At 36.1% G+C, this 15,465-nt stretch overlaps 1 protein-coding gene across 8 annotated transcripts in view; it reads left to right on the top strand.

Annotated features, from left to right (window-relative positions):
• FRYL (FRY like transcription coactivator) overlaps nucleotides 1-15,465 on the top strand; it is a 178,006-nt gene that overhangs the window by 79,848 nt on the left and 82,693 nt on the right. For all 8 annotated transcript variants that reach the window (XM_075500035.1, XM_075500034.1, XM_075500032.1 and 5 more), the window contains 7 exons: nucleotides 1,058-1,111; nucleotides 7,567-7,706; nucleotides 8,140-8,236; nucleotides 10,670-10,749; nucleotides 11,245-11,325; nucleotides 11,800-11,968; nucleotides 13,053-13,145. In XM_075500035.1, the coding sequence (XP_075356150.1) occupies nucleotides 1,058-1,111; nucleotides 7,567-7,706; nucleotides 8,140-8,236; nucleotides 10,670-10,749; nucleotides 11,245-11,325; nucleotides 11,800-11,968; nucleotides 13,053-13,145 (714 nt within the window). The remainder of the gene's footprint in view (nucleotides 1-1,057; nucleotides 1,112-7,566; nucleotides 7,707-8,139; nucleotides 8,237-10,669; nucleotides 10,750-11,244; nucleotides 11,326-11,799; nucleotides 11,969-13,052; nucleotides 13,146-15,465) is intronic.

The raw sequence follows: 15,465 nt of genomic DNA, 5'->3' as shown, positions 1-15,465 counted from the left end.
TGGTTTGGTTTGGTTGTTTGGTTTGGGTTTTTTTGTTTGGTTGGGGTTTTTTGTGGTTTATTCTTGTTGGGTTGGGGTTGTTTTGTGGGTTTTTTTGCGCCCCTCCCCCTTCTTTTTTTACTTTCCAGGATACCCTAGCAAGATACTATGAACGTTGTATTTCTTGTAACTGTATAATTTGGTACTCTCAAAAGTGACTAGTAAGAATTACTATTACATTACTGTTACAGTTCACAGACTCATAGAATCGTTTAGGTTGGAAAAGACCTTTAAGATCATCGAGTCCAACCATAAACCTAACACTGCCAAGTCCACCACTAAACCATGTCCCTAAGTGCCATGAGTGTTTTGTTTTCTTAATGCTTTAATTCTCACTAAATTATTTTGTCAGGAATATAATTTAATTTTGCTTTTAACAGAGCAGTATATCTTATGCTACTGGTAGCAATCAAATATCGTAATAATTAAATTCTAGTAATATTGCATCTTTGCTGTACCATACGAAGTTATTTCAAATGTAAAGCAAGTTGTTATTGACATACTCCTTTTCCTGGACTAGGTTTTCTAGCTATTTTTCATTGCAGTTCAGGGAAAGCGCAGATTGGAAATGCATTGGACAATTGTCTCTGCCTTTGTGAGGCATTTTAAAATTCATTCTTGTAGCTTACAGTAACTGCCTTATATGAACATGAATACGCTTGTTAATTCAGATGGGAATGGCTTTCCTTCTAAGTTACACTTGGCACCCACCGCCAACTATCTCTGTTGAGCACACTGCTGTAGGCCCTGCTGTTAGGGAGAGGTGTTTGACATTTTCTATTTGTCAGTCTTTAATGTTATTACTATTAAGCTACCAAATTAATTTTTATATCTGTATTCCTCACATCTTCAGAAATGGTTCTAGCTGAAAAATAATAATTTAGATATTGACATTAAAAGTTCTTTCTTTGTTCTGTAATATAACTGAGAAAGAAGGAATCTGTCTTTGACAACAGTCGATTGCATTGTGAAATTCATGGTTTGTTTTTTTTTTTTAATTTTTTTTTTTTTATTACAGGAAAAGCTCTTGTCCAGATCTCTTCAAAGAGGTGAAGATCTTCAGTTTGATCAGGTAGGAGACATAGTTGAAAGCAGTTTTTATTGGATTAAGGCAGCCTCTGTTTTTGCAGAATAGTGGTTCCACTGTTGTAATGACTTTGGAACATCCACGTCTGAATCAGTGTCAGAAGATTTAGACCTTGAATGTTAGTTAGACTTTATTTTCCATTGTAGATTATGATGTAAGAAACTACTAGAATAGATTAATTACTTGAAGGTGGCAGGGAAAGCTGCTCTAGGAAAGATGCTGAAATATGGTAGGGGGCAAAAAGAATTTATTTCTATTCCTGTTAACAGGCTTTGTGTAACCTCAGCCTATATCACTTACTGTGTCAGTGTTTGGGGTTCTGCCTTTATAAGCAAATAATGTTAATTTCAGTAACATGGCTTTTACTGAGGGCTTTTTGATTCTATGGCAGAAGGCATAGGGTAGATTCAAAATGTTACTTTGCCCTTTGCTGAGTACATAGTAGCACTGTGAGGCTATTCTGTTTTCACTTACTATAAGTGAACTGTACCTGGAATAACTCTCTGCTCGATTTATTCATGTTTATTGTCTGTATTTCTAATTCTTTCATAGTCTAGGCATGTTTTTGTCCTGTAACTACTTCCTTGCAATGGAGAAGCAGCATTCAGATGAAGCCCTATTAATTGCCTGTTCCTTTTCTTAACTGTTACTGAATAGCATCTTACTGTATGAAGTTCAGTGTTCTGTCCATATCTTCTGTAACTGGATTTTTGTTTCATGCTTCCCATTACTCCTCGGATATAGGTATTAGACATTGCAGTGAAATCTGTGGACCTGCCCCTACTTTTCAATTAATAGCCATCCGTGCACCTCTTTTCCTCCTCCCAAAGAGAAAAAAATAATAGTGTGTAATATTTGATGTATAGTTTTCTTTTCAAAGAAAACCAAAACCAAAACCACCACCAAAACCTTCACATAGCCTTTTAACATTTTCTAATCTAACCTGCTGTAAGGCCATTATCTCCTAAATGAAAGTTTACTCATAAGCAAGGAAAATGGGTGAAGGGGATAGGGCATACATTTTTCAGTAGCTACAGTATTTTGTTTTAAAGCTGACCAAAAGGTAAATAATATGCAGGATAGGGATGATCTAAGGAAATCTGTAAATCAGTAATATCACTACTTTTCCTACTAACTTCAGCCCCCCCTCCTACCCACACATTTTTCCTCAGTTAAGGATGTTTTTTATAAATCACTAGTAGCCATGTATTAATCTACATATAGGTTCTAAAAATATGCTGATGGAAGAAATTAAAAAATAAAGCATATAACTTTTGAAATCTTGTAATATAGAAATAAACTAGTTTTCCTGAAAATGTAGTACTTTTAAAAATAATTCGTATTGATTGTGTGTATGTATGTGTGTGTGAGTTCTTATTTTGTTCTTTTGTTATTTGTAATCTCCTTTGGGTTCATTGAGATCTGAATTTTAATAGTACTGAAAAACTACTTTAGAGAGTCAGAGCAGAATGGCTCCCTTGTGGTGACAGGAATTGTGAATTTTGATAGGGCATTTTGAACATTGTTTGGCAAAAGGAATTAAGATTGTTTCTCTCTGTTCATTGCTGGGTGTAGGAAACCCATATTAAGATCAGTTCTCCAGCAGTGCAGAAGACTGCAGAGTAAAAAGAAAGTGGCAAAGTATGGGGGAGAGGAGGATCCAGAGTGCATGGCCATAGCATCCAGTGACACAGCAGAGAAGCTAGAGCTGTTGCTGGGCCAACCTTGTTCACCCAGAGATCTTTATGGAGTTAGGAATTCAAGCCTGAAAAGTGGCTTTAGATGTACTGATATGGTGTCTGAGTGAGTAAGTGTTGTACTTTGTGAATAAAAAGAGCATGGCTGAAACACAAGAGGGAGTCTGGGAGTAAGAAGATAATCTGGTTAATGCTCATTCTCTCAGCTCAGTAACTGATGAGAAGAGGGATGGAAGAGGAAGACGTGTAGTGTTGCCTGTCCCTATGTCCTCGTTTCAGCTGGGATAGAGTTAATTTTCTTCCTAGTAGCTGGTATAGTGCTGTGTTTTGGATTTAGTATGAGAATAATGTTGATAACACGGTGATGTTTGGGTTGTTGCTAAGTAATGTTTACACTGGTCAAGGACTTTTCAGCTTCCCATGCCCTGCCGGGCACACAAGAAGCTGGGAGGGGGCACAGCCAGGACAGCTGACCCAAACTGGCCAAAGGGCTATTCCATACCATATGAAGTCATGCTCAGTATAGAAACTGGGGGAGTTGGCTGGGGGGCAGCGATTGCTGCTTGGGGAGGGGACTGGCTGGGCATTGGTCAGCAGGTGATGAGCAGTTGCATCACTTGGGATTTTTTGTTTTGTTTTGTCTTGTTTTTCCCTGGGTTTTGTCTCTCTCCCTCTCCCTCATTGTCTTCCTTTTCATTACAATTTATTATTGTTGTTGTTATTATTTTATTTTATTTAAATTATTAAACTGTTCTTATCTCAGCCCACGAGTTTTCTTACTTTTGCTCTTCAGATTCTCTCCCCCATCCCACTGAGGAGGGGAGAGTGAGCAGCTGTGTGGTGCTTAGTTGCCGACTGAAGCTAAACCACGATACCCTATCATGAAAAAGTAAAATAATTGTTTAATGGGATTGTACATTGTTTCTGTTGGAAGCATGACCAGACCAAGAGGGGTACTATTAGATCCAAGTGTGCAAAATCAATAGTTTTTAGTTTTCAAATAGTACAATTATTTTATTTGTCATTGAGGTTTTAACTGGAACAAAAATGTAAATTTAGCTAAAAGAGATGAGACTTTGGAAAATGAGAAGGAAATTTTTATGTTGATATACTTCTAAATTGTTAAAAATTTTAGCATTTTAGTACCAGTGCTTTCCCTTTATCATTCCCAGCACATCAAGAAGCTACCGGAGAGGAATTTTTTTATAGAGCATATATTGCATTTCTTAAAATATTTTTGCTTGTACAGCTTGAAACTGAAATAGCTTGTATTTTTCTTCTTTTGTTTGTTCTAGGAATCATACTTGGCAATTTCCTACTCTTGTCCTAAGACACCAAAACTTTATGATCACGCAGAAGCGTATCTTGGCCATCTCAGTGACTTTGCTGAAAGCAGATGTGTCTCTGGGGTTCAGGCTTGTTCGTGATTAGGCACAACTTGAGCAATGTTTTCAGGATCAGGATTTTGGCCATAGCTGGAATTTGGGCTCTAGCATCTTACTATAATTTTGCATCTCTTCCTCCTTAACCTCTTAATGTGCTGTTGAGTATGTTAAGTGCAGCAATTAGCAATGTGTTACGGCCTTTAAGACTGGAGCAGACTTTGCTGTTTCATTCCAAGGAATATAAGTGTACGTCATGATGACTAGTCCAGCCCTGTCCTCTTGGGCATTACAGGATCTCTCTTTGCCTGGACTGCTGCTTTCAACCTAGGCATAATTTAATGCTAAAATAAAAGGGTTTTCTTATAATTTTTATATAAGATGGTCTTGAATTTCATATCCAAGCAGTATGGTAATTATTTTAAATAAAAAGAATAAGTATATAGCTGATGTTCTGCTTAGCAGCTATGTAATATGAACAAAGATTTCATCTTCCTGATAATTCCAATGCCTTTTCATTAAAATGTTAAGGATTGGCAGGAAATAAATAATTATAATGTAAAACTGATTTTTTTCATTTCAGGAGGAAAATGTTTTATAATGCCAGTAGTTTCTGGTTTAGCACTTTACCAATAACAATTTTTTTTTTAATGCATGTAATACAGCTTGTTTCTGTGGAAGATGATGTAAATTGCCCAACTGCTGGAACATTTATGAGTGGTAGTAGTATTAATATACTGTATAAACTTGCAGGAAAACCTAAGGAAAAAGTTTAGTAAAGTTTTAATACAGCTTTCTTCTTTTTCTTCCACTAATAAACCCAGCAGTTCAGAAGGAGGGCAGAGGAGTAGAATTGCTTTGTGGCGGCGTTTTACATTGACAGCACAGGGTAACTTAAGTGTTGGCTTAATCTGTTCCTGTCCTGTTGTATGTGTAGTTGCTGTATGAACGTAGCTCTGTGCAACGTATTGGATATATCATTATTTTTAGAGAAAGAGAACTTGTTCTTTTTAGAGAAAAAGAAATTAATGTATTTCCCCAGTTTTTGGGTTATTTGGGGTATGGAAATTGACAGTAAATTCTGAAGGCAAAACACGTATTGGATTGCTGTGGTTGGTGGTAGATCCCTTCTTCAGCAAGTTTAGCTTCAGCTTTCGTTCTAAGGATTACCAGTTAAGTTGATGATTTTATGCTAAGTCTAATACATTCAGTTTAGTAACTCATGAGGAGGGTTCGTTCTTTCCGCTTTCTGAATAATTTTTTTTCCAAAATATATTAATGCTTTTAATTTATTATTTCTGCTCGTGGCTAGTGAGAATGCTAATGAGGTCAACAGATGTATGAGTACCGCAAGCTGATGCAAGCAACAGGCATTTCTTGCTACTGAAATCTTGGTGAAGATTTTTTGAAGCTTTATCAATACAAATTGGTCTTTTGAGTTCTTTTTTTCTGATGCTTCCTTTTGCTAAAGGATGATAGTTTTATTATCAGCCCAGAAGTGTCTCAAATTTCCTTATAATTTTTCTTTCCTCTTCTCTCCCTCTTCACAAGTTTTCGCAATTGTTTTTTTTTCCAAGGAAGTTTGTCAGACCTCTGCCACATCAGAAAATTCTCTTGAGCAACATCTTAATTTGTATGTGTTCCATTTCATCATGCAGTGCTTCATTTCAGATCACAACATAACTTTACAGTGGTAAAACTGAGCTATTTTTACTGTCCACTTCTAGAAGTCTGATGTATAGTTGGTTGGTTGACTGGATATTTATTTTGTATGGATATCAGAGCACAAGGAACAAGCTTACAACATACTTGGTTTCTAAAGCCAAGTCATAAAGATTTCAACATATATTAGTATAAGAGTGAAGCTATTCTCAAAATTTAGCATTTGTTCCAAAATGCAAGGCATTACAGCAAGCCTATACAGTATTTCTAGCTTCTGTTTCTTTTCTGTGTTTAAAATACTTTGTATGTTTTTGGTTTTGTGTTGCCTGCAATAGCTGCCTGCATCTTTTTGTGCAGTTAGCTCACTGTGTGTGCCTCTCCTGTAGCAGGCATGCCTAGTTTTTCCACTGAATCCCTTGTTAGTGATTGTCCTATTGACAAAAAATATAATCTCATTATTCTAATAAAAATTTCTTAGTGAAACCTAGCTCCTCTTCAGATTTGGAATATATGCAGTTTGTATTGTGTACTGGGATGTAACATTTCGTGAACTCACAGAATAAGAGTACAATTTTACTTATTTTCAGGAAGTTTCTCCACTTGTTTGTATAATTCAGAGATTTTTCAGAGAATCAAGAATGCTACTTAATTCTTGTGACTTGGATAGCTGACTGGTTAACAAGCTGAGTAGAGTATTCAGATGGTTGAAAGAGATCCTTCTGATGTTTCCTTATGGTTAACCTGCCCCCATCCCTTCCCCAAACCTGGAAAAACAAGATGCTTCAAATGAGGACAAAGAAGAAACAATGGCGTTGATGTTAGCTTGGAATAGTGAATAATAGAGAAGTTATCGCATGAGGGTGGCTTCTGTTGAAACTTCTTATTTGAAAGATGCAAGAGGTAATTAATATGTGGCATCAGTGAGCAATGTGGTAACTCTCCTTTTCCAGCCAGCATTTTGGGGATGGGCTTGCTCCCTGCTGCCTCCTGGCAGGGAATTTATAACTGCTTTATTCTGTCTTTCTCCAGTCATTCTTCTCCTCTCCAAGCCTGGGCACTGATGAGCAATGTTTAAGTTAAAGAAAGCCTCAGGAGTTTAAGTTTCATACCATGTTAAGGTCTTCGTTCTATAATGGTTTCTATTGCCACTGTTTCACGGATAAATTTATGACTCGTATGGGTTTTCTGAAAGAGGGCAGTAGAGAGGGGAGTTATGCTGAAAATAAATATAGCTTGAGATCTAGACAGTCAAATGTATTAAAAGTAGAGTAGAATATCTAAAAAGCTCTTATTTTTGTTTGTATAATAACCAAAGAAGCGTGTTTAGGATGGTTATCTTACCTGTCATTTGTAATGTCAAGGTACGTATGCTTCAGAGATACATACGGCAACATTCAGGGATATCCTAAAATCTGTGCTGTTTTCTCAATGGTTTTGTGCAGGTTATCTGTGTAAATTTAGGGTTCTCTCATCCCCGTGAGCTTTGGAACACTTTGCTTAAATTTATTATAATTGTTGACTTAGTGTGTCATATTTACAGTAATTGTCCTAGATGAAAATGATACACAAAGTTGCCACTTTGTAAAATTATATGATACACAGTTTTTAATGTTAAATACAAATCTGAAAGAATGATTACAATTCTAGGATGTTTTAGATTGCTTTATCATGCTAAACTGTTTTTCTTAATTTTTTTCAGTTGATAAGCTCTATGAGCTCAGTAGCAGAGCACTGTCTCCCCTCCTTATTACGCACCTTGTTTGACTGGTACAGGCGTCAAAATGGAACAGAAGATGAATCTTATGAATATAGGCCTCGATCTAGCACAAAATCAAAGGGGTAAGAGTTTGCTTTGCAAAAGTCAGTTTGATTTTTTTTTTTTGTGTGCTTTCTACTTTTTTGACAAGTATTTTGTATTTGGATCTGTCATTACCTAAATCTGTGTAGAAACAGCATAGGCTTCTTTGAAGTAGTGTATTTAACTTGCGTAGATGATATGCATGGAGTGACTTAATGATTTGGGTGTTGGAAGGAAGTTGGATGCTGATAAGTCCAAGCTAGTTTGTCCCCTTTTTGAATTGTTTTGGTTGTTGGCAGGCCCTTTTAGGAGGGGGCAAGATGTCAGTGCTGCACCAAACCCCAAAGTCTTTCTAACCATCCATTTTATATATGTATGCAACAATGATTGCATGAAAGACATGTATACCCCTTCTCTGTGATATTTGTGTTCAGTCTTGTGTATGATACGTGTGTTCTTGATTTCTTATTTTAGGGATGACCAACAACGTGAAAGAGATTATCTACTTGAAAGGAGGGACTTAGCTGTAGATTTCATTTTTTGTTTAGTTTTAATAGAGGTTCTAAAACAGGTAAGCTCTTTTGCTTTGGCAAACTTCTTTTAATCTTTTGCTTTTACTGTCAAATTTGATCATCTCCTTTAGATTTTTATATTAAAAACCGGAGCATATATATGATGAGCATATGCAAGGCTGTAATTATGCTCTCAGCTGCATAAAGCCTTTGGCCTCTCCTGTCTTTTCTTTACATGCTGTCATTATCTCAGTTCAGATGTCTTGGATGCACTAAGTCAAAGCTGCTGATGTACTGCAAAAAGCAAAACTGTAAAAAAAATAACATTTTATTTATGTTCAGTGCCTTTTGTCCACTTAAACACTTTTGAAATATTTTGTGAAATCATTGAAAGACAAGATTAAAATGTCACTTTTAAAAAAAATTAGAAAGGGTATGTAATTTTGCTTTGCACTTATAATGTAGTGCTAGATGATGTTACACACAATTTCTGTTAATATAAAATTTTCATTGGTATGTGGACAAGAGGATAGAGTTTGGCTTCAAGTAGCAGCATTTTTTTCTTTCTTTTTTTGAGAGGAGAAAAACCCTTACTGTGAGAAAGGGTTTGAAACATGAAGCAGGCTTGAGCAAATTTTATTTTTTCAAATACTTAAGTAGTTTATGTCTTTTATGTATGGGTACATGAAAATTAAATGGCTTTCTGTACTAAGTAAAGCAAGGAATATAGTTTAGTTTGCAAATAATTTGTAGGAGATTTATGTTTATGTGGTGGTGTATGGCATGTTTGTGATATAGGGAAAAATGAAAACAGTAAAACAGAGCTGCCTATCCTTCTCTGAGACACTGACCGAAGTGATATTCCTATCCTGCATGCACACAGATGCAGAGAGCAGTATTAAAACCATCAAAGTCTTATGTGTTAGTGTTTTACAGAAAATCTTTAGTTTGAGCTCTCTCCCTGCCTAAATTTTCTATCAGCGCTAAAGAAAAAGGGAAAAGGAATAGGTTGTTTAGGATTGCAGGGTTGCATGGGTAGCTTCTGTATTTTGAACTGGTACTAGTTTTTATGTTGAGTACAGTACATGTTGCCAGTGATTCGGATGTCAGGAGAGGTGCCAAAGTTTTGGTCTTGAAGAGAGTCTGTGGTGACTCTTGTAATGCTTGGTGAGTCTCTCATGCTTGTACTCCGGACAAGATAGGTATTTTTCTGATTATATTTTCCTCTGCTAAAGACCTGCAATGGGCCAATGAACATAGATACACCACTTAAGAGAGTCCTTGGGTCAATTTAGTATTAAAAATTATCTAAAGGAGGGTTTGTATGTTCTGCCTGTAATGTGAATCTGCAATTAGGCAGTCAAACAAAGTGCAGAAAGGATGGCTTTTTATCAATAAACGTATTTACATTCACATTACATCCATCTTCCTGGGAGCCCTATCATTGTTTAATTCTTAGAAACTGGTTTTAGAGAGTACAAAGAGTATGATCCAACCCTTTCTGCAATACGCGCAGAGCAACCAGAGAGAGGGTGACAGACATGACCTATGTAGGAACAAAAATCTTTTGCTTAAATGACTACATATTACTCATTGTATGAATACGCATGTAAATAGCCAGTTCCAGTAACTGCAAATTCTTGGACAAATAGCTTCCTTGATGCAGAAGAGTAGGAAATTCTCAAGTAGTAAGTGCTTCATTTTCTGTAGACAAGACAGTAATCTTTTCTTCTAATACGTTTTAGTGAAAATCACTCTTAAGCAATAATGTTTAGCAGGGTTATCATAGTCCCTACCTAAATTGCTTTGAAATTTTCCAGATATTATGTCTTCATAATGATATATAGTGCTTTTTTTAAAGAATACATTTGATTTTTAAGCAAATGTTTTCTTTTAAACCTGAGAAAAGTGGTGATGTCAAAGAGAACCTCAGTAAAAGGGCTGTCTAATAAATGCTTGATTTTGGTTTCTCACCAAATTGTTACTTATTGCTAGGAAGATTTTTATATGTTTTGGCTGCTTTCATCTGCAGAAAGTCTAAAATAGAGTTGATAATCTCTTCTGCATTATTATTTTTTGGTTTTATCTTCCTTTATATCGACATGAATTGCATTTCGAGGTTAAATCTGTAATAGTAACACCACGCAAGGTAGAAAGTGTGGAAAGATGCATAGTTAACCTAAGTCTGATAAATTCTGATTACAAATTCATTATGTTTACATTACTGTTGTTTGTTTTATTATTAATTTAATCCCTAAAAGCCAATATGCGAAATAATTTAAGAGAATGTCAGTACAGGTTGTGTAAGTGTTCATATATTGCAGAATTAACTTGACATTGTATGCCAACAAAGGATGTGTCCTTTGACAGTAGTGGGAGAGATTTCTACAGGGTATCTCACAGTACTGTTTATTTACTTCATACATACACACATTCATGTATGTATATATATATGCACAGTTACATATATATAAATGATATCTGCATTTCAGATACCTGTTCATCCAGTGCCAGATCCTTTAGTACATGAAGTTCTAAACTTGGCTTTTAAGCACTTTAAACATAAGGAAGGGTGAGTTTCACTCGTGTACTTTAAAATATTTTGTTTGTATTACTAGCCTGTGCTTGATTGTTGTGATTGTTCTCCTTTGCCTCACATGTAACATGGTGGCAATAATACTGTAAATGAACATAGATTGATATCTTTAAAGTGAAAACATATCTTGAAAGAACACAGCTGTGTTCGATATAATGCTGAGTTTATTTTGCTTAGAATATACAGAATGATTTGCATAGCCAGCCAGGGTAAGAAAAGTCCAAGTTTGGAGAACTATAGTAGAATTCCTACACAGAATATGTCTCTTATGTCTGCTTAATGAAACTACATCACTTTAAATGTCACCCATGCATTTTATGCTTGACTTTCATTGTTTTTATGATAATAATCCGCCTTGCTATGGAACAAACTTTTTATTTGTAATTGAGAACATGCTTGGGGTTTAGAAGAACAAAGTTGTATTTAACACCTTCCCCCCCCCCCTCCCCCCTTCCCCCCCCCCTTCTTTAGGTATTCAGGAACCAACACTGGGAATGTGCATATTATTGCAGACTTATATGCAGAAGTGACAGGGGTTCTTGCTCAATCAAAGTAAGTTCAGTCTCTGACTTTTCTTGTGTTTGAGGAAAAATGATTCTAGACTTAAAGACTATTTAATATAGCAGTGTTTATTAATGGCCCAGTAACTAATCCCTTAAGTGTCAAGTGTAGTCAGGTGTAGTCTGGCATGTCCATCTCATGTTCCAGCACAGTAAATTTGAACAAATCAAGAAATAATTTCTAGTACAATATTGAATTGCTTTGCTGTCAACTTGTAGGTGCAGGGAAAGGAGGCTTGGTATCAGTCAATAGTTGTTGTTCAGTTAACGAATATATTCTAATGTGCTGATCATCATAGGCACTCTTAAATGCCTAGCTTTTAAGTATCAGGGTTCATCTTGCTTGTGTTTCTTTTACTGTAGGCACCATTATCATTAACAGACTAAAGAAATCAGGTCAAAATTATAGACATCATATAAAAGTAACTAAGAATGCAAATAATTGCCATCTATATCCCTTGTTCAGGTTTCAAGCTGTTAGGAAGAAGTTTGTCACTGAATTAAAGGAACTGCGACAAAAAGAACAGAGTCCTCATGTAGTACAAAGTATCATCAGTTTGATTATGGGAATGAAGTTTTTTCGAGTAAAGATGTATCCCGTGGAGGATTTTGAAGCATCATTTCAGTTCATGCAGGTAAATGAACATTACAGAAAACTGAAATGAGCATAATTTTGATTGTTTAAGTCATGAAGCTCCAGTGATGCTTGCTGTGATCAGTCGCTCACTCTACTTTTGTGTCGTCCTTCATCCTTTTCTGTTTAGTTCATAAGTTCTCAGAGGTATGAATCATTTGTTTCTCTGCAGTTCATGAGTACCTAGCATAATGAGAACCCATTCTCAATTGTCTCAGTAATGTGGCAAACCTGTAATACATTAATTTATTCAACACTAAGTGAAAATGGATAGCAATCAAATAATTTTCTTTCTTTATGAAAGCAGTGGGTTAAAGAAAAAAAGTTACTTGATATATTTTTTTTTGACAGCTGAGATGCCAAGAAACACTTGTTTAAAAAACACTTCAGTCACTTTTCAGAGAGTCTTAAAATCTCTTTGTTTGCTTCTCTTGATTGTGGATTAAAAATTGTCTTAATGAATAACTCTCCCATTCCACAGTAACTGAAGTTATTGCAACTTGGTCATAAATTTTGTTAGAGCTATTTAACCGTCATTGACATTGATCTCAATCCTGAAAAAACTAACATACACATAGGTGCTTTAGATTGTGTCCAGAGTGGTCAGTTTGGTATAGTGGAGTATGCATGTATGTGTATGGATTATTTATTTCTCTGTAAAATTTTCTTTGCATCAAAGTCATCTTGCAAATGAAAATTAGTATATAAAAAATAAAATATTATTTTCTAATAATTTCAATAGAGATAAGCATTTATTTTTTAAAACTTCAGAATAATCTGAGGAAAACTCTGCATATTTATATTCTTTTATATTCTGAGTACTCTATATTCTCAGTAGAAAGTAAATAGCTCTCTGGCATTACAAATGTTCTCCTTTCAATTTCTTTTTAATTGCTGGGGAAACAGGTTTTAAAGTTTCCAGTGTTTTGTAAAGTTGATATTGTCAAGGAATATAAGACTAACTTAAACACATTGCATGTTTTAAATTCAAACAGGCAATTATTGTCATATTGCTAGTGGTTTTCATGGCATAGTGACATTTGTCTTCTTTTTTCTAAATATTTTTCTAATGCTTCCTTACTAAGGAATGTGCTCAATACTTCCTGGAAGTAAAAGATAAAGATATAAAGCATGCACTTGCTGGTTTGTTTGTGGAAATTCTCATCCCTGTGGCTGCTGTAAGTATATATATATCCCCCCCCCCCCCCAGTATTCCCCTCACTTTCAATTAGGCTCTCATTGTTAAAATTGCTTCCATTAATCCTCACAATATTACATTTTTGCAGATTCAAAAAGACTATTAAGTAAATTACAAGCACCTACATAATCTTTTAAAGGGAAATGTGTCAGTGTGATTTGTGTATTAGCTAGTTTCCAATCTTTTTTCAGAACTTCTTAAAATTGTCTGTTTTCTAGACCCTTTTGTCACCAGAGCACTGTATAATCTTATACTTGCTCTAAAAATCTGAAATTTCCTTGGCTTAGTATTTGTTCACTCAAGGGTCCCATTGACTTTTCTTCATTAGCCGAAAGCCATTAAGTTCTTTCTAGAATAAACTGAGATATGTAACATTTTTACAGTCTGATAGGGAGAGTGTGAACTCCTGTGCATGAAGGAAGAATGTAGGTTTTGGGTAATTAAATAAAAATTGTTTGTAGAGGTGAGTGTCCACTAGATGTAATCCTTCAAGTGGAAGAACAGTCCATCTCCTGTTGTGTTTTAAATCTGAAGTCAGACATTTTACTCAGCAGCCACAAACAAGAAAAAAACCTGGATATCAGCACAGTGTTGGATGTATGATGCCTGTAACGCTGCTTTTGAGAATGCTTTTGGTCAGGACAGGTTCTCCCCCTTCCTCCCAGGCCGCTTCACTCAGTTGTGTAAAGCTTGGTCAACGAGAAGTTACGGCAGCTTGGTATACCTCAAGCTGACCATTTACCACAAGCTCAGAAAGTTTCATCGTAGTAAGATGGATACTTGCTGTGATTGTTGTCTAAAATGGTAGTTGTATTAGCAAATGCTAGGCCACAGCCTGTTCAGCACACTGTCCCAAAAAATGTCGTGGCTCCATGTTACAACTGATTATAGGGGCATATCTTGCTATATATGGAGAACTGGGACGTGTAGATCCTGTTTTGTAGAATGGGATTTACAAAGACTAGCATGCCGGGTGGGGATTCTGTCTAAGCAAGCTTGTCGGAAAAGAAAGATAAATATCTCTGAACTTTGCGTCCTCTTTCAAACAGTCTGCCTTGCCCTGAGCTGTGGGGAAATGCTTCTTTCCCTTCACTGGTCTCAACCTTGCGTTTTAAAAAAAAAAATTAGAAAGGAGACAATCTTTCTTACGAAGGCATGACCACAAAGAGGTGGTGTTAGTTGCAGCAGCTGTTTATTGACTGAAGTCTTGATCTTACCTGGGCATACTACACTCTTCTAGAGAAGACTTTCTTGTACTGTTAAAAAGTGAACGCATTTGTCGTTTTGAACTCCGTAGTTGCTCAGCGGTTGGAGTGGGGGTGCATAGTGAAAGTACTTAGCATTTAGGTAAACACAAATATTAGTTTGCAAAATCATAATTTAAATATAGTGAAAACTGCATCTACAGTAATGAGGCAGAAGCAGCATTTGGGAATTGGGACTATCCGGTGGTAACTGCGGAGGCATGCACACCGGCTGCGCAGAGCACGTGTGTTGTTCTGTGGATCACTTCCTACAAGCATAGCCTGAATCAGCGCTTTAAACAGTTGGTGAGGGAGGCTTGATCTTTCCTTCTGACTCATTGAGTCTCTAATCGTTTCATATAAATGGAGCTTCTTAAATAGAAGTGGAGAGCCCCATCCCAGATTGAGATGCAGTTGAAGAGGGTTAGTCATTCTCTTGGAACATGCAAGATGCAAGTTTGAATCTTTTTGAAGCAGATGAAGGAACTGAATCTAGATTTTTCTGTATCTTGGATACAGAAAATTGCTTAAGCAGGGAATCTATTGGGTTTCGGCATTGTGAATTCTTTACAGTCCTTCTCTTCCTTAGTCATTCAGGCATTTTGAAAAATATGACCTGATTTGGACCCTACAGGTATGACGGATGACAGCATATTTTACAGTGGGGAAGTTAAGGCTAATCTGTAAACCCAAGGTTATATCCCAAAGCAACAGTGTGGTGCTGGCAACTGACTGATTTCTCATGTGGAGCTAGCGGGGTACTGATCAACTTAAAGCTTAAGAATAGCAAAAGATAAATAATGTGGGGGTATGTAGGAAGTGATTTAAAACATAAATACTTTCTCAGTTCTTTCTGAGATACCATACACTTTTTTTATGCGTCCCTATCAGGCATGTTTTCAGAGCGTTCTTAGCAAGGTGGACATGACATATCTTTTAATAACTTTGAATAATAAAAACTAACAAAAATCACCTTATATTATAGGGAAATTATGAGTATAGAGGATCTCTTCCAGAAAAGTCAACCCCCTCTCCAACACCCCACCTCCCAATTTG

Source organism: Mycteria americana, chromosome 4, assembly GCF_035582795.1.
Source record: "Mycteria americana isolate JAX WOST 10 ecotype Jacksonville Zoo and Gardens chromosome 4, USCA_MyAme_1.0, whole genome shotgun sequence".
Taxonomy (NCBI): Eukaryota; Metazoa; Chordata; class Aves; order Ciconiiformes; family Ciconiidae; genus Mycteria; species Mycteria americana.
This window is presented reverse-complemented; position numbering and strand designations above follow the sequence as displayed.